Source organism: Callithrix jacchus, chromosome 6 (genome assembly GCF_049354715.1).
Source record: "Callithrix jacchus isolate 240 chromosome 6, calJac240_pri, whole genome shotgun sequence".
In the NCBI taxonomy this organism is placed as follows: domain Eukaryota; kingdom Metazoa; phylum Chordata; class Mammalia; order Primates; family Cebidae; genus Callithrix; species Callithrix jacchus.
In genome coordinates, this window is record NC_133507.1 from 65149036 (window position 1) to 65168058 (window position 19023).

Here is a 19023-nt window from a genome sequence, read left to right on the forward strand (position 1 = left end):
AAGATTATGGGGTTCTCTGCATTATTCTTTCACTAAATTTTATTTTCTATGTGAGATGAAGGTCGATGTGATAAACTTTTAAAATACATATTCTAGAAGCTCCATTATAAAACTCGTTAAAAATGAGTAGTATTTGTAAAGAGATGTATGTCAATCTTAGTTATAGCGTTTCTGTATCTTGAATCTTAAAAAATAGTTGCTTCATAAGTAGATGGATTTGACACTTAAATGATGACTGATGGATCTCAAAGCTTAATGGAGAGATGAATTCAGAAAGAACGTATCTTTTTAACCATAGGAAAGGCTATTCCTTTCTAAATGGAAGTTTTCCCATTATACTAGAGAATATGAAAAGATACGTTTGTTTTAGAAGCAATACATACTTTAAAAACTTTTAATCTCTTTATTCAACTCTTCAGTTACCTTAGCAAATTACTATTTATCTTATTTAGCAAAAATATTTTATAGCACCGTTGTATCTTGAATATGTATTTTCACTTTAAATTTTCTGCTAGCCACTGTGGGTACCACCTTCTGGAATGGAAAGGTACTGCTGGAAAAACACTAAAAGACAACTTTCAAAGAGTATTTTCATGGCTCAAATATGTATATGTGTGTGTGTGTGTGTGTGTGTGTGTGTGTGTGTGGTTGTTTTGTTTCTTTGTTTGTTTTCCAGAGAAGTATATCAGAGAATTCCCTGGTAGCAATGGACTTCTCAGGCCAGAAAAGCAGAGTTATAGAAAATCCCACTGAAGCCCTTTCAGTTGCAGTTGAAGAAGGACTTGCTTGGAGGGTATAAGTAGCTTCACATTCTTCAAAATATTTATGACTTCAGTTTGTTTCACCTAAAAACTCGAGATTTGTTTTCTCCTTCCTTGCTCAGAAAAAAGGATGTTTACGCCTGGGCTCTCACGGTAGCCCCACTGCCTCTTCACAGAGCTCTGCCACAAACATGGGTATGTCTATTCATAGTCATTGCCACCGAGTAGATAGATAGACATGGAAAGGACATGCAATGAAATTGTGATCATCTCCATCTTATTTCTTTAGCTATTCACCGGTCCCAGCCATGGTTTCACCACAAAATTTCTAGAGATGAGGCTCAGCGATTGATTATTCAGCAAGGACTTGTGGATGGGTAAGTTTGGTATTTTTAATTTTGAGTACTTGTGATTTGGATGTCTCCTATAAGTAGTAATTATTTACTCCATACTCACAAAGGGTTCTTGATTTGGGCTTATCATAAAACAGAAGTGACTTTGTCCTATATATGAGGTTGTCACTGTATTCTAATGGTATCTATATAATACCTGGTACATGGTATGTGCCTGCTATTTGTATATAAATGAACAAATAACGGAACGGAAGATCTTATTCTTAACCAGTGATCATTAATATTACTCATGATTGTTGATTATAGCATCTCAGATATCAATTGATGGGGGAAAAATGAACTTGTTTTTAAGTGTCAACATTTTTATTTGAACATATAATTATTAATTTAAAGTATGGTTTATATTATGACATTATGCCACATGTTGTATTTTTTAAGGTATGATGCAATGTGTATTAAGTAAAAAGCTGTTTCTTATGTGTTTTGGACACTTATTTTTTTCTATTTGCATCCCTATTGTCTTCTCTCTAAATTTTAACATTTTAAAGTAACATAAACCTATGAAAAGAGGACTTTTCAACTGTTTCTCATGTTGCCTTTTAGTGGGGTACCCTGGTAACAAAAGAGAAATATAAAATATGAAAGATTTATAGCATGAAGAATTTTATTTTTCTCAAATTACTCAGCGTTTCAGATACATTCTATAATACTGGCTAAATTCCCTTCTCAAGTGCAGTTGAAATGAAGGAGGTTGTATTGTGGTTTAGATGAGAAGTGAAATCACTATCAATTTAAACAAGTGGTGATGGGATCTTTTATCTTCAAAAGTTGGCCTAAGCTGATGACAAGATTTCAGGTGATTTAATACTGACATTTGGATTAAAATGCATCTTCACATGGAAGATTATTAATAGCAAGTCAGCATTTCCCCAGATTGTAAACAAGATATTTTAATATGCTTCTTTTCATGAAGTACAGTCTTTTTGGATATAAATTTGAATAGTCAGTAGAATTACAATTTGAGGAAAGCAAGAAAATAAATGAATCACAAAGAATCAATAAAATGTTTTAAAGAATTGTAGTTTTCTTTATTTCTGACTGAGTTTTTATAAAGTGAATGAAATGATTGTATAAAAAATGAATATCTTATTTTTAGTATTTTTGGAATTCTTTTGGAAAGATGTGATGGTGCCAGGAGATCCACTAGGTGGTAGTGGTGATCTACTTAGGAATGGGGAGAAAATTGCAGCTTGATTTACTGGTGAAACGCCCTTTTGTCCCATTTCCCAGTGATGTAATGTCGGAATCTCACACAGGGAAAATGAAATGGATAACCTCGTCAGACATCTGTGATGTTTTAAATTTGGCTGCCTCTTTGCCCAGGCACAGTGAGATTCATATTGGATTCACCAGTGGGGATCATTTACACAGTGTGTTTGCCAACAATTAATACAAAACTGGTTTTGCACTGCACTACCAGTAAGTGAGAATCCACTTCTGGCAGCATGTTTCTCTTGGGCTGTTAGAGGCCATGTCTTGTTTTTCTAGCCTGACATTATAGAGGCTTTTCTGCTGCATTCTTCAAGATTAAAGTATGTGGTGTTTGGATGTTTCTTTTACTTAAAGCATTTTGCTTACACATTTAATACATGATTTCAAGATTTTTTAAAAGAATACATTCTTTTATTTCTTGCTATTGTTTATGTAACAGTTGAAATGAGAATCAAAAGAAAGGGTATCCAGTATAGAAGAGGAGGTTATGATAAAATCAAATTTCAGGCTGGGTGTAGTAGCTCATGCCTATAATACCAGCACTCTGGGAGGCCGAGGCAGGCAGATCACTTGAGGTCTGGAGTTTGAAACCAGCCTGGCCAACATGGTGAAATCCATCTCTACTAAAAATACAAAAATTAGCTGGATATGGTGGCATGTGCTGTAGTCACAACTACCTGGTAGGCTGAGGTGGGAGAATTGCTTGAACCCAAGAGGTGAGGTTGCAGTGAGCTGAGATGGCACCACTGCACTCCCTCCTGGGCAACAGACTGAAACCCTATCTCAAAGAGAAAACAAATTATTCTAAATTCTTATCTTCTTTCAGGGCCTAACATGACCCAGATGGTAAAATAATAATATGCGAATGCCTTAATCATTGGACAAAATAGTTACATGTGAATACCCGATTTCCCAGTGCAAAGTGAATATAGCACTAATTGTTGAAGCAGACACAACAGTGCATTGTTTACTGTGATCAAACAATCTGTCAAATGGGTTGTAAATTTAGCCTATTAAAATTACATTATCACTGATGACAGCTTTATAGTACAGATTATGTTCTACCATATTGATTGACAAGTTGGATAATCCCACCATTGAATACATAGTAAAGGAGTCCCTGGCTATATTTATGCATACAATTCTTGAGTTTGTTAATGCTATAATTCTATAAAATCCAAGAGTAAATATAAAAACATATTGAAATTCCTTCTTTCTCTTTAGAGTTTTCTTGGTACGGGATAGTCAGAGTAACCCGAAAACTTTTGTACTGTCAATGAGTCATGGACAAAAAATAAAGCACTTTCAAATTATACCAGTAAGTAATTCATGATTTCACATTCATATATTAGAAATGATCTTAATGCATAAGCTTTTGGAAACTTTGGTTTTCTTTTGCTCCTTTTATTAAATACAATTTGGGAGCTTGTGCTTTGACTAGAGTTAACTTTGGCAGAAATGATTTTATAGCCTGAATTAATATAAGAAATACAGGAATTGTAAAAAATTAAATTTTCCTTTTTCCTTGAAATATGATTTAGCAAAATTGTATAGACCCCATGCCACCTATCGATAAAAGGCCACTAAAGCTTCTGTCTCCTGAATTCGACTAACAGCTCTTTAGGAAACATTATTTTAAAGCCCTTTCTCCTCTCTTCTCCCAAAGAAGTTTTTTTTTCTTTTGTTTTGTTTTGTTTTGTTTTGTTTTTAATGACTATGGCTAGAAACAGAGATACTATGGAAATGGTGAAGATTGAAAGCATTCTGAACACATTTTTTAAAGTTCTGTGACTTGGCTTCTCTGTGGCACAACTTGCTTTGGGATTCCTGTTGCCTCTGCTGCTGTGTGTCTGTGTGGGTGTGCATGTGTGTATGTATGTGATATGTATAGTATTTTGGAACTGAATGGTGTGGAATGAAGATTCAGTGTTTTTGGAAAGGTATTCTATAATATTGCTAAATTACTAGTGCGTCCTTTTGAATTGCCTCTTTTTGGAATTACCCAAAGGCTGTTTAAAGTATCCGCCTACTTCTTTGATTTTGTGATCAATGTCCCCAGAAATTATGAATTGTTTCGTGCCAGAAGACTTCACTGATTAAAAAAATAGACAACTGACAAAACAACATTCAATTAGCATAATATGTGATTGCTTCAGAATAAATCTACTGATAAAGTTATGTATATTTCACTTTTGTGGCAAATAGACAACATTTAGAAAAGAAAATTAATTTCTCTAAGTGGGAGCATGAAAATCTTCCACTTACTTTTACTCTGAGCATTGTAGATTTTTTACATTGATTCGAAATAGCAATACTGTCTTAACTAACAGAATGTTGGGAGAATTAGAACTAGATGAAGTAGAGTAGCAAAACTTATCTAGAGATCAAATAATATTTATTTTAAATATAAGTGATGTTACAAAAAGCAAGTAGATACGCTGTAACATTCTTTTCATTGTCTTTCGGTTTTATAAACTTGGCAATTTTGGCATATGGAGATCATTTGCGATGGAATATGATTGCCCTTCTAGGTAATTTACCCTCTTTACTAATTTGTTGCTTTTCCTTCTGCAGGTAGAAGATGACGGTGAAATGTTCCACACACTGGATGATGGCCACACAAGATTTACAGATCTAATCCAGCTGGTGGAGTTCTATCAACTCAATAAGGGCGTTCTTCCTTGCAAGTTGAAACATTATTGTGCTAGGATTGCTCTTTAGCCAAACCAGAAGTGACTTATTAAGGTATTGAAGGAAAAAGACTCAAAAATAATAAAAGACCATAAATAAGGGTAAATATGTTACCATGTGAAAAGAATGTATTCTACCCACAAGTTACAAAAAATAGTTTGTGCATTGCAAATAAGCAAAGACTTGGATTGACTTTACATTCAGCATTTAAAATTCATTAGTTAAAATTAAACCTTATGGAAAATAATGACTTGGTGTGTTCTTTCGTGATTTGTTTAATTACTATAATATTTTCTTAAAATATGCATATTTAAAACATCTGTCTGCTGGTATTTACTATACAGTAACATTAGAATTCTCAAACACAATATATGAAATAAATTGAAGGTCAGAAAGAAGAATTATTTGTGCTCTAAATTTCAGTTATACTATTTTTTAATGTTAAGAAATATGATAATAGCTTATCTACTAAAAGAAACTACCCATAACCTGTTAATGAAATTAAAAATTATTTTGAATTATATATTTTCTGGGTTTATGATCATCTTAAAATGAAGTCATATTTTGAGGTAGTAGCTTTAAACCATTTTGAAATATGCTGATTTTTTCCAGAAAATTAAAAAATATTATTAAATTGTTAATTATAAAATTTATACTGGTATTGTATCCATTAGCGGCATATTGTTCATTGTATTTCCTTCCATTAATTTAATGATTGGCTAGTACTACCTATTTTTAAGAAAGTAATTGAAATGTAGAAAAGATGTGTGTAATTTGCACACACCTTTTCATGGTATATAATCTATGACAATTGTTACTTTAACATTTCACACTTGCCTCATTCTCTTTCAGAACACTCATTAAACACACAGTAACACACATTAAAATTATACAAAATACCGGCCACCTCCTCTAACTGACCTTTATCACAACATTGTAAGAAAGATTTTTAAAGTAATATTTATAAATGCGTACTTTAGTTTTAAATAAAGCTGTATTTTTTGGTGATGAAGCATATGAAAGCATTCATGAAATGCTAATAAAATAATCACTGAAAAAGAATTATTCAATTTTTAAAAATTTAACTTACTTTTAGCTAATGCAAGCCTAATTGCTAAAACACTGAAACTTAGAAGGTTAATCTGATATTATAAAATACTGGTCTAGTTTCTGTAAAAGCTTGGAAGGCACACAGGACTGCTAAGTGGAACAGCATGGATAAACACACTTGGCCCTTTCAACCTCTCAGAACAGCTCTGAGTATTTCTGATTTAATTTTGATTTTTAAAAAGACTGTGTTTTGAATTGGAATACAGTTTCTCAGGTTGTTCCCAGTTTAAACAGACAGTATCAGAAAATGTACTATTTTGAATACCAAACTCTTGTAAATTGGCCAATTTGTGCTTGCCTTTGTTATTTGAGTCTCTAACTTTCTAATCTAAATGTATTATTGAGTGGCTCAGATTTTGTATGTAATTACTTAATTTAATCTTAAAGTATGAGTCAAGAAACATTATCGAGGAAAGGTGACAAAGGGAAATCATTATTTTTTTGACTCCTTCTGAAAATAGGTCTTGTGTGTCTGTATCTGTGTGTGTATGTGTGTGTGTGTTAATCTAATATGACTGAAATCTAAGAATGTCAGACACATTCACAGTTACTACAGTATTAAAGTGCATTCCCTAGTAAAATGTGAATTACCTTTGGGTTACTTTCCATTTTGATATAGCTGTTTTCTGTTATCTTGCACCATTTGGGATAGTGATGAAGACAAATTGTCTCTGTTTTCTACCATTTCTATTTACATTGGAGGTAATATGCTTCCCTCTCCCAGAAAGAAGCTAGCACAGCAGACTATCTATTAGGAGTGCTTCAATTCAGAACAATTTCTTGTTTCATGTGGATAACAGTGTAAGCCCTGACTGATTTGAATAGATTAGATGGACATTTTTGTTTCAACTGTTTTACAATGGGTGACATCAGTTAATTAGAGCCCCATATTGGTCACTGGCTTTTGAACACCGATCACGACAACTGTACCCAGGGTAGTTGTATTCTGGTGGTGATGTTGGATTATTTCCTGGACCATAACTTCTCTGAGGAAGAAAGGCCATCAATGGTAATGGTTACAGCTTGGTGTTCAAGCTGGCTCCTCTATCTAAAATGCTCTCTTCTATACTGCCAGGCACTTTTAAGCTTCGTGGTGCCTTGGATCCATTCAGCAGCCTGGGGAAGCCTATGGACCTCCTCAGAAGAAATGCTGCCGTATTGTGACCTGCTGTGTACCTGGCTGTGTTGATTTTACCCTTGTAAGACCTCCAGTTTTCCATCTTGAATTCATTAGATCACAGAGTGGGTGATTCCTAGTGTTACAATACCTGTGGGACAAGAGTAGTTTGCTTGGGATTGAGGTTACTTGTACAAGGTTATTGTAACATTGAAAATTCACTCAACCAAACCTCTATGCCTATCTCTTGTGGGATGCCTCAGCTCAGCCAAGTCCTAGCTCCCACGCTTACTGTCTGTGACATTCCTTTGAATGTGTGGTTAGCAACATGACGAGGAGAGCCCCAGTGCTCATAACTAGGGCACTGCTTGTAACGTTGCTAACCACATACTCCTCAGGCCACAATACAGATTTACATAGATATCTTGGCTGAGCACATAACTACATTCAGCTGAGAGTTCATTGCAGAGATCTGCCCAATTGAATTTAACCAGCATAAATACTTGTCCTACAGTTGGGATATCATATGATTATTTGCTATATTAATGTACTTTTTAATTGTGAATAATTCCATACCATACAATACACAAAACTTTAGAGTTAAGATTATAGCTCTGGTATTATACTTTGTAGATTTGAATTCCAAGTCATTATATACTGGCTATGTAGCCTGGGTTAAACCAATTTCTTCATCTCTAGATGGAATCACTACCACCACCATCATCACCATCATTTTTTGTCTTGCCCTTCAAATTGGCCTAGCCATCTTCCTTAGTATATATGTCTGTTACATTAGCGATCTTACATTTAGATCCTCTACCTTACAGGTACATTGCCCTTTCCATTGAGTGTTATTGCATTGTTACCTCTTGTTCTTCCTGCTAGGAGCAATATATTGCATATCACATATTAGCCTCTGCCCTTATTTCAGTTATTTCTATAAGGATGCTTTTATGGAAGTAAGTATGTATTCTACAGTAGGGTGCTGCCCAGTCCATCAATGTAGGGATTGTGTGGAAAACCATATTGTACCTGTGCATACAAGATCATACAGACCTCCATGCTTTTTTCACCTGCTGATCAAAAAGATGAAGTGTGATTTGTGATTCTCACATTCATCCTGTCGCCTTCCTCTGAATTACATAGGATGGGAAATATAAAAGGTTAAAAACTTGCTTTAGAGTTCCTGCCTGGACAATACAGGGCATGGGATGGTGCACAGCCGGGTGGGGAATATGAAAAAAGCTCTTCCTAGGTGATTGGTTCATCTCTGAGAAATTAATAGACTTTCACTAAATGAATGTGTCCTTCCTCTAGCTGATCATACACTCAGTATATCCTGTCCCCTCTCAGAAGCTCTTTTGTTGTTAGCAATCTGATTAGGAGCCGAAAATGATGTTCTTGTCTTGTATGCTTGTTAAGTACACTTCAGGATGTATCAAGTACCTATTATGTGGAAGGCACTTTTAGAGATGCAAAATTGAATAATACAGGATAGATATACAAGTATCTATCCTAGAAGGTAGGCTGGGTAAGTGTTATACTATAAATACAATGGGAGAGAGACATTGCTTACACTTGCTGAAAGATGGGAGGAATAAAGTGGGTTCCCAGAAGGCCTGTAGGAGTTCAATTTACAAAGCCTTGTAGAAAGGACTATATGGTCTTATCAAAGGGAGAGGGGCAATGCCAGGAAGCATGGAAAGGGCACATACTGAATTTAAGAGTTTTCTGCAAATGATAGCTTCATTGTAACTGAAGTATATAGGGCATTATAACAGAGAGGAAAGTCATGGCAAATAGGACTAGAAAAGCAAGAGACTGCTGCATTAGGGAGAGCTTCAATGCTAGGCAGAGCAGTTTATATTTAACGAAAAGCATAGCCAGGTACCTCAATGCTTTACCCCATTGAATTTCCACCTGGAATGGTCTTTATTCATCTTTTAATCTCTACCCTACCTATTATTAGTTCTCATAAAACGTTCACCAAACAAATGAGTTAATTTATTCTTCTATCTAGAGGGTAGAAGTAGGCTGACAATGTCTGGAGTTATGAGAGCAACTGTGGATAAGATGATTAAAGATGAAGAAATGAATCAAAGGAGGGTGACGCAGCAAGGAGTGGTTGTAAGAGTCTTGGCAGTAATCAGGAGAGCCTGTTCTAGAGCCATAGGGATGAAACAGGGATTTTATGGAGGGTGAATCATGACTGATATAATAAGCAATTGGTTGATAGGGATAAGAGGGAAGCAAAGACAGGAGTAAAATATGATTTGTAGGTTTAGGACCAGATAAACTAGGAGAATTGATATTCATGGTGTAAACACACACCCACACACACACACACACACACAGTAATTTTTTGACAGATGTCATTGAAATTCTTAGAGAACAAATTGTTTTCATTCAGAAGTTTTTTTATATAGGAAAGTGAGGCTTTAAGGATTCACGTTGAAGGAAATAGTTAAACAGAGAATTTTATTTTGTACAGGACACTAAGAATTAGGGCACAGAAGTGAAAAAGTGGGGCAATTGGAGAATCATCAAGGGGCGTAATGAGAAGGTAGGAGGCAGGAACCTAAGGAGAAAGATGGTCATTGAGAAAGTAAAGAGACCAGGTGGCAAAAAAAGACTTAAGAACATAGATATTGAGTACACAGTATTAATGATGTTTACTAGGTGGTTCTACAATTTAGTCACCCTTCATCCTCCCAATCCTGAAAGAAAGCTCCCGCGCATACAGCTAACCTGGAGGAGTGGTGTTACAGAAAGTCCAGGGAAAGAAAGGGCCATACTATACACCAAGGTTTAGATGGCATGCAAAGGTGGAATACAGGCAAACACAAGTTTAGCAGGAGGAAATCCAAACTACAGGACCAAGTGTCAGAAACTTTGAACTGGACATCATTGGCCTTCCAAGTGGAGATAATTTTGTTTCACAAAAAACAAAAGGCAAGCTGCTCTCAGCTAACATGTAATTTGTAGTTTATAAAAATCATTTTTAAAAATCAGCCCTTTGTTGACCTAGCAAAACTCTAACTCAGTCTGTGCTTTTCTCACTCATAATCTACCTTCTTGCACATCACCCCTTACTTCCTGTTATTCAAAATCATTGATGTCTACTTAACCTCACTGAAACTGACAATTTCAGACCTTTCTGAGCTGCTTTTTCAGCAACTTTGGTACTGTTGATCACTCCCTCCTTGCGCTACTTTATTCCCTTGATTTCCATATGAAAAGAGTGCTTGCATTTTTCTTGTCTTTCTGGGTACCTCTTCTTGGTGTCTTTTCCATACTCATTTTCCTCTTTGCTTCCTTTAAATGTTGCAATGCGTAGCTAGGTCCTATACTCAATTCCTTTCTCTATTTTTTCTCCATCCCTATAGACTCTTTCCTTTATTCTCATAGTTTCACATATGAAATTACTTTTAAACCTGTGCCTCCTTCCTGAACTTTTAGATTAATATACTTAGGTATCTTTCGACATCTTTATTTGTACACGTTATGGTTATATCAAACTTCACATTACCATGGATCTCTGTCTTCCCTTTAAAACTGACCTCCTTCAGAGTTTCAGTAAACATAGAATGATCATTCATTTCCCAAGTAGAACACTCAAAGGTATCGAGAGACTATGATCTTCCTCATCCTAATAATAGTGCTGTATATATCATTGCTGTATTGTACACTGCTCTCCACCTCCATTGCCATTGCACAAATCTGGGCCACTTTCTTTCCTCTGCTACTACAGAAGACTCTTGAATGGTCCCCTGGTCTTTTTCCACACCTACACTCCCTCCTTCACTCTAAGACAGAGTGATCTCTCCACTTATTTGATCATAGTACTCTCTTACCTAAAAGCTTCAATGGCTTCCCATTGCCTTGGGATAAAGTCTATTCTTCCTAGCATTGGCACATACTGTTTCCTTCATCTCCAACATATTCCTTTACCTTGTTTCCAGTTCTGTGAACTCTTCCTTTTTAAAAGCTCATGTAACACACCATTTCCTTCAGGACAATTCCCTTGACTACAGGCTAGGTTAAGTTGCCCTACTATAGATTCTTTCAGCTTTTCCATTGTAATACTCATCACGTTCTATGAAATTTGTTGTTAATTTTTGTTTGCCTTACAAAGCGTAAACTCCTAGCAAGGAAGGAGTATCTTGTTTGTAGTTACAGCCTTGGAATTTAGCCAAGTGCCTAAGGTTGATCGGTAAGTGCTTAATAGAGATTTGTCAAATGAATCAACATATGAGGAAGTGACACCAGGCCTTCGGAAATGGAATTTAGAAGCTTAACAAAAAGGAAAAAATATAGTGTAGTTTCAAAAAAAAAAAAGAAAGAAGGTTAAAATCTGAGGGCAAAATGATGTGAATCACTTCATCCACAGATTTGCAGTAGTGAAAATGTATGTTCACTTTTGTGACAGTGGAAAACATATTTACATGCATATGATTTCAGACATTATAAGATAAAAATTAGAATTCAAATATACAGGAATAGTCCCCTCTTATTCATGGTTTTGGTTTCCATGGTTTCAGTTTTCCATGGTCAACTGCAGTGCAAAAATATATCATCACAACTCTTGCAGTTTGGGGCCATTTTAAAATAAAATAAGGGTTACTTGAACACAAACCCTGGGATATCACAACAGTCAGTCTGATAACTGAGACAGCTACTTGGTGACTAATGGATAATGCACGTTCAGTGTGGAGATGCTGAACAAAGGGATGATTTGTATATGAGGTTTGAGGGAGTGGGACAGTGTGAGATTTCGTCATGCTACTCAGAAGAGTGTGCAGTTCAAAATTTAAGAGTTGTTGATATTTGGAATTGTTTATTTACACCACAGTGCCTACATCCTTCATCTGACTTCATCTCATTATGTAGACATTTTATCATCTTACATCACCACAAGAACAAGGGTGAATATAATACAATAAAATATTTTGGGATACCACATTCACCTATTTTTATTATAGTACACAATTATTATTGTTCCATTTTATTATTATTATTAATCTCTTACTGTGCCTAACTTGCATGTCAAACTTTATCATAGGTATGTATGCATAAGAATAAACATAGTACATATAATGTTTGGTACCATCCACAGTTTCAGGCATCCACTTGGGATCTTGGAACTTATCCCTCACAGATAAGAGAAACTACTGTACCCTCTTACTTTATTTTCCTTTATTGAAAATTTATATCAAACTAAAACTCATTTAAAAATAACACTCATATTGAACTCAGTAGAAAACACCTAAGACTTTTCCATTGTTTTCCTGGACCAGTGGCACAGTGTCTTTCCCATTCTCCTTTTAAAAACAGCCAAAGTCTCAATAGTCACCAAACCTATAAATTCAATACAACCCTTATTAATGCCTAGTGTATTTATTCCCTGGATGCAATGATTCTAACTTTGACCACAGGAATATACATATAAGTATATCCAAGAACACTTAGAAATTAATGGGGTGTTACTACAACAGATATTAAAATGTATTGTAAAATAAGAGTGATTAAAACAGCGTTTAAATAAAGACACTCATACAATCATTATTTAATTGAGCTAACACGACTTGTTTTTGTTGTAACTGCTGAGGACGCGCCAGAGAACTCTCATCCTTCTTCTACCCTGACTTCAGGAAGCATAGACTAACTTTGTGACTGTAGACATCTGAGCTACCCACAGACATTTGTCTCCTACCAACCTCAAAAGAGATAGTAAAATCTTGTTATTTAGGATTATGGGCATTGAAAGGTAGATTATCCAAAGAGGAGAAAATGTATTACGGGAAAGACCCACTCCATGATCTAATTACCTTCCACCAGGCCCTCCTAGGACACATGGAATTATGGGAGTTACAATTCAAGATGAGATTTGGATTGGGACACAGACAAACCATATCATAATATACACATACAAAAAAAGAATACCACAAGAAATAAGGTTTAATGACAAAATAAAAATTTGGATAAAATACTTATAACATTATTAACAAAAAATAAGATTAAAATTTTTGTTATTCAAATGCCTTGCATGTCAGTAAGCCAAACATGCATTCCAGTAGAAAGAAGGCAAAAAAATGAACTGGCAATTTCAAAAGAAGTAAATATCACTGGTAAATATATAAAAAGATGTTCAGCTTCATTAATATCCAACAACTAAAATTTAAATTTTGATCAGTTATTTTGGCCTAATACATTGCTACTAAGTATTATCAAGTGTGTGGGGGGGGAATTAAACATTCCACCATGTCATTGGTGAGAATTTCAAGTGCTACATATTTTGGGGAGAACAATCACACATTATTAACAGTAAAGAGATAAGGTAAATTACCCTTTTGCCAGAAATCTTTCTTTTTTTTCTTTTCTCTCTCTCTTTTTTTTTGGAGATGGAGTCTTGCTCTTCCCAGGCTGGAGGGCAATGGTGCAATCTCTGTCACTGCAACCTCTGCCTCCTGGGTTCAAGCAATTCTCCGGCCTCAGCCTCTTGAGTAGCTGAGATTACAGGTACCCACCACCATGCCCATTTAATTTTTGTATTTTTAGGGGAAATGGAGTTTCACCATGTTGGCCAGGCTGGTCTTGAACTACTGACCTCGTGATCTGCCCACCTCGGCCTCCCAAAGTGCTGGGATTACAGGCATGAGCCACCATACCTAAGCCAGAAATCTATTTCCAGAAATTTTCTCTAAGGAGAAAACTCTTTAGTAGTGCATCATGTTGTATTTCTTAATTTATTTACTTGTTTGTTCATGCAGTAGGTATTTTCTTAGTGCCCAACATGTATTCGACTGGGAAAAGCGCAGGTACATGCAAGACACAATCACTGATTTTATATCCTGGTAAATGATACAGACAAAAAACCATAAAAACAAATTTAAAAATAGTTCCAAGTTACTTGTAAGGAAGTACTAATAGAAATAATAGAGTGGGCAATGTATATTACATAAGAGGTCCAGAGAAAACCTCCATTTAGGTGGAGACATGGTTAAAAGGATCTAACCATGTGAAAGCCATGAGGGCAAAGAGCTTTCTAGGCAGTGGAAAGAGCATGTGCAAAAGTCCCCAAGGCAAAAAGTAACACATTTGAGACCAAGATGATTGGGGATGGTGGGTAAGGAGGGAGTGTCCCAGCAGATAATGGTGAAGATCCTAGTAACATTCAAACCGCACAGGCCCCTTTTTGGACAGGAAACAGAGTTTAGATTTTACCCTAAGGGCCATGGAAAGCCAGTGATGGCTTATACACAATCAGACAGAAAAGATAAATTGAGATTTATATCTGGGAAACATCACTTTGAAGTTTTGTGCATACTGGTTTGGAAGTGGGCTATGATAGACAACATCATCTATAATAGTGAAAAATTTTAAATAACAAGTAGTTATCAATAGGGATTGGTCATAATCAGATGCATGATCATATATCTGTACACAGTGATATAGAAAAATGTATACAGTTTTTGAGAACCAGTATGTCTGTGTGTGTACACGTATGCTAGGAGGATGTAGTTGACTGCTCTCCCTGTGATATAAAATTAGTGAGGTATTGGGGTGACTTTATAATTTGCTTTATGTTTTTTCCATGTAACATTTTATGATTGGTCATATTTTTTATGATCAGGAATACAAATAATTTCCTTTTCATTCTAAAGAAAACAGGCAAGGGGAAAATTGTCATCTCACACTCTACTTTTCTAAATTTGACTATGTTTGTTTGCTGTTTCTTAATATGAGCTGGCATTCTTTTCTAATATAATACACATTTGAATTATTAGGTATCTTTTCTGTCTAATCTAGTATTTCAATCTGAGCATGTTACTCATCTGTCAAAACATGTGGATTCATTATTTCCCATTAGTTCTCAATGGACAATGAACACACATCTTGGCAGATTCCTGTCTATTCCTTAAGGAAACAAGAGAAGTCTAAATTTAGGCTCTCTCCCTAGGCTATGGTCTTTGTAACTCAAAGGAACTAGAGAATTTTCAATAAAAGAGACCTGTTTTTATCTTCTGAGGCTAAGCTAGCGCCCAGCTTTTCATCCTGAAGGACTGGTAAAGATCACAAAGTGGCTTCAGCTTCAAACTCCCCAGTCTTCTTCCAGTGGCATTATCGTAGACATACATGAATCCTACACAGGGCCTTGGGAGTCTGAAGGTTGTTTGAGTATATTTTCAGAAAGAATATTACTTTCTTGTTGCTGTACAGTGAAATATAGTAACATTTTATTATAGTAAAAAGAAATAACTTACCTAGAATTGCAATCTACCTGGTTAATTTCTAGCCCCTCCAGAAAAAAACAAAATAGTTTTTCCCCTAGTTTCTACATGCTATCTCTCCTGCTCTTATCATTTTATATCCCATCCTTGTAATACCCTTTTCTTGGTTTCTCGTAGAAAATAGCTTAGCCTTTGTGCTTTCTTACTCTTGTTTCACTTACCTTCTTGGTACTTTTCAAAATTGTCTTTCACTCCATGTTACAATTATTAACGCTATCAAATTGCAGTTCTAAGTAAGTACCCAAACTTCGTGCAATAACTCAAATTATCCATGGAGCTTCTGGTTGATTGAAAGCTTAGTTGCGGGATTTAGAGAGATGATCATGACGATATGATGATGATGATGATAATGATGAAGATGACTGATTAAATATTAGCAATAATGCTGAATGCATCATTGAGTGCTCTCTATACAAGCACAATTTCCCCAGAACTTGCAGGGTATGTTTAATTAAACTTAAAAAAAAAACATGTAAGTAGCACATCTTCATTGTAGAAAAATTAGGCAACACTAGCAAAATAAACCGCAAAAAGCCAAAACACCTGTAATTTTACCACCTGCAAATAACACACTACTGCTAATGCATCTACATGTATAATACGAATAAATTAAGTACTGTCTTTGAGCATCTAATACTAGTTGTCTCCTATCCATTTGATCTTCCTCTTTCTGGGCATCTGATTTTTATTTATAAGGAATCATAAATTATTTCTATCTTAAATGCACTGTCTGGAAGATTTGCATAAATGATTATTTCTTTTGTAAATTATTAATTGATGATGAAATTTTAAGACCATAAAATAAAATTTCATAGAAAAGGCATTATTTCTGAAGAGTTTGTCCCTCTGATAATGTTGAAGCTCTTCTCCATGTTGCCCCCAGTAAGGAGTCCAAAATGACATGTGCTCTGCATTTGGTATGAAACTTCAAGATTGGAGCACTAAAGATAAGATATTCTGTTTAATGCAGATAGTGTAGTTCTTTAAGCAAATGCATCCAAAGTGTACAGTTTCCTTAAAGTGTAGTTTCTTAACCAAATGCATCAAAAACTTCTCTCAAAGATTCTGGTGTAGCTCTGTAAAGTTACCCAGAATTCTGCATTTGTAATCGACATTCCAGATGGTTACGATACTTATTAAAATTTGAGAAACAGGATCATAGTCCCCCTGACTGATACTGCCCAGTACTAGTCCTTTCCAAATGCTTCACTGTTTTCACAATATAGTAACAAGGCAATTTGCCAAATTCCTGTTAGTGTAAAATAGCAGTAAATCTCCACTGATTATGTAACCAATGATGATGCTTTCTCTTTTCACTATATTTTGGGTTGTGTTCTTTCAAACCCACAATGGTAACAAGATTTATTCAAGTCACTCTAACTCTGAATACACGAAGTGATTCTCATGTATTACTGTATTTCAAGGTTTTATATGTTAGACACAGAATGCACTGAGTGTAATAGACATATAGGTTAATCCAACTAAAGTTAAAATTAAGGAAAAGCATGAATATGTAAAGCCTACTGATTCTTTTTCACCAGTCTTAAACTGAAAATCCAAAGAATCAGAATAATGCTAAGGAACAGCCAGTGGATGTCACCAGTGCGCCATGGATTTGTAGAAGCAAGCGTTGTTTTCACTGTTCTCTCAGGAATAACTGGCTGGTGGTCTTATACCTTTGTAACATACAATCTTTTTATTTTCTTTTCCTTATAAATTATTAACTGATTCTGTACCAATTAGTTCTACCAGTGGGTAGGTTTGTTATCAAGTTAAGCTTCAAGACAAGAACCTGGACTCAAATGATTAAAAATTTAGAGGCAGTTAATTAAATATGCAGATAGCCTGTGAAGCTACTTCTTGAAACTATTATATTGCCTTTTAATAGGAATGATTTGTATAATTAATAAAAAACAAGCTTGAAAGCATTTAAGAAAGAAATAAGATATTAAAGGGAATAGGGTTAAATGCTAAAGAGTAAGATTACCATTAGATTATGAAACATTTACCCTAAAAGATAGTAATAACTGCTTTGTTTCAAAAATGTGGTTCCCTTTTCAGCAAATTTCATGTTACAGACTTCTGTAACTGTTTTGGAAATTATATATTGGATCACTGAGTTGTCTGGGGGCTAATTAAATACATTTTGTGAATTGTATACTTTTTTCTCCAATTAAAAATTTTAATTACTTCAGTGAATTTTGCCATTTGAAGGTTTGTTGTGAAGTGTAAGCAGTGAAGCATAGATGTCCAGATCAAATTGGGACTGCTGTTAAGATCCCTTGGCTTACAATAAAGCTACTTTTAGTTAATTATAAAAATGCCCTAAGCAACTCTGACCCCCAAATTATTCTATGTTTTAAAATGCATTTTTCTCCAGATTGTAGATTCTTCTATGTTAGGAACACAAGTCTGGAGTCTGTCCAGGTCTTCCCATTGTGTAACAGCAGAAAAGATGTTTAAACTCTTTATGCTTCTAGTTTTGTGTGTGTGTGGTTTTTTTTTTTTTTTTTTTTTTTTTTTTTTTTTTTTTTGGTCTGTGTTAAAAGGCAAATCAAACAATACCAACACCGGAAATAATTATTATTTTTGGAACTCTGCTAAGCATCAGGCACCACCCTAGGCTCTTTGCACAATTTACCGTATTTAATCATTGAAAAAAATTCCATAAGGAAAGTTGTGCTATTCTGATGTCACAGAGAATGGAGAAGTAAAGTGCTGAAGCTGCTTTCAAATCAAGGGACGTCTAACTCAAATGCCTAGATATTTTTCAAAAGGGCTCTTTTCAACAGATAATGCTGCTGCCATGCTTTCTAAGGCCCAGGTATTGCACTGAATATACTCCATAGGTAGTACATTGACCAACGGCTGGCAGTACATGCCTCACCATGAGTGCCATTGATGTCAAAGTCCAATGCTCCCGAACAAGAGGTATCTGCCAAGCCTCTTCCGGAGCTCTTTGAAGTAGGCCCTGTCGGTGCTGACCCCTGGGACTGAATTGAGTTACTTACACTTTGGAGACTGTGAAGTTAGAGCTATGTAGAGTGTTAATGTTTGTAAGTTACATTTTGAAGCATTATCATAGAAGGCAAAAAACTGAAGAAGATATTTTCAACCTTAAGTTAGACACGAAAAGACATGGTGAACGTAAATCATAGCCTCAAGACCATTTCAGGAGTCTGGACTTAATTCTAGGATTGACGAACCTGTCTCATGTTAGTCCCTGGATACCCACTGTTTGAAGCAGATTATCAATCCCTCTTCTTTTTTTTTTTTCAAAGATTTTTTTTGAAAAGATTGCTTCCATAACTACAGTTTTTGCTGGGCTACCATTAACAATGTGCTTGAATATCATCCCAAACTCAGCATGACACAATTATATCTGTGGGCAAACATTGTGTATGAATAAAATAGCAACTGTAAGATGA

General features: G+C 35.3%; 1 protein-coding gene across 2 annotated transcripts in view; it reads left to right on the top strand.

The window, feature by feature from the left end:
* Positions 1-5321, top strand: part of GRB14 (growth factor receptor bound protein 14) — a 143265-nt gene extending 137944 nt beyond the window's left edge. For both annotated transcript variants that reach the window (XM_035304662.3, XM_002749385.7), the window contains 5 exons: positions 677-793; positions 884-956; positions 1051-1138; positions 3611-3704; positions 4961-5321. In XM_035304662.3, coding sequence (XP_035160553.1) covers positions 677-793; positions 884-956; positions 1051-1138; positions 3611-3704; positions 4961-5107 — 519 coding nt within the window. In that variant the 3' untranslated portion in view covers positions 5108-5321. The remainder of the gene's footprint in view (positions 1-676; positions 794-883; positions 957-1050; positions 1139-3610; positions 3705-4960) is intronic.
* Positions 5322-19023: the final 13702 nt, after the last annotated feature.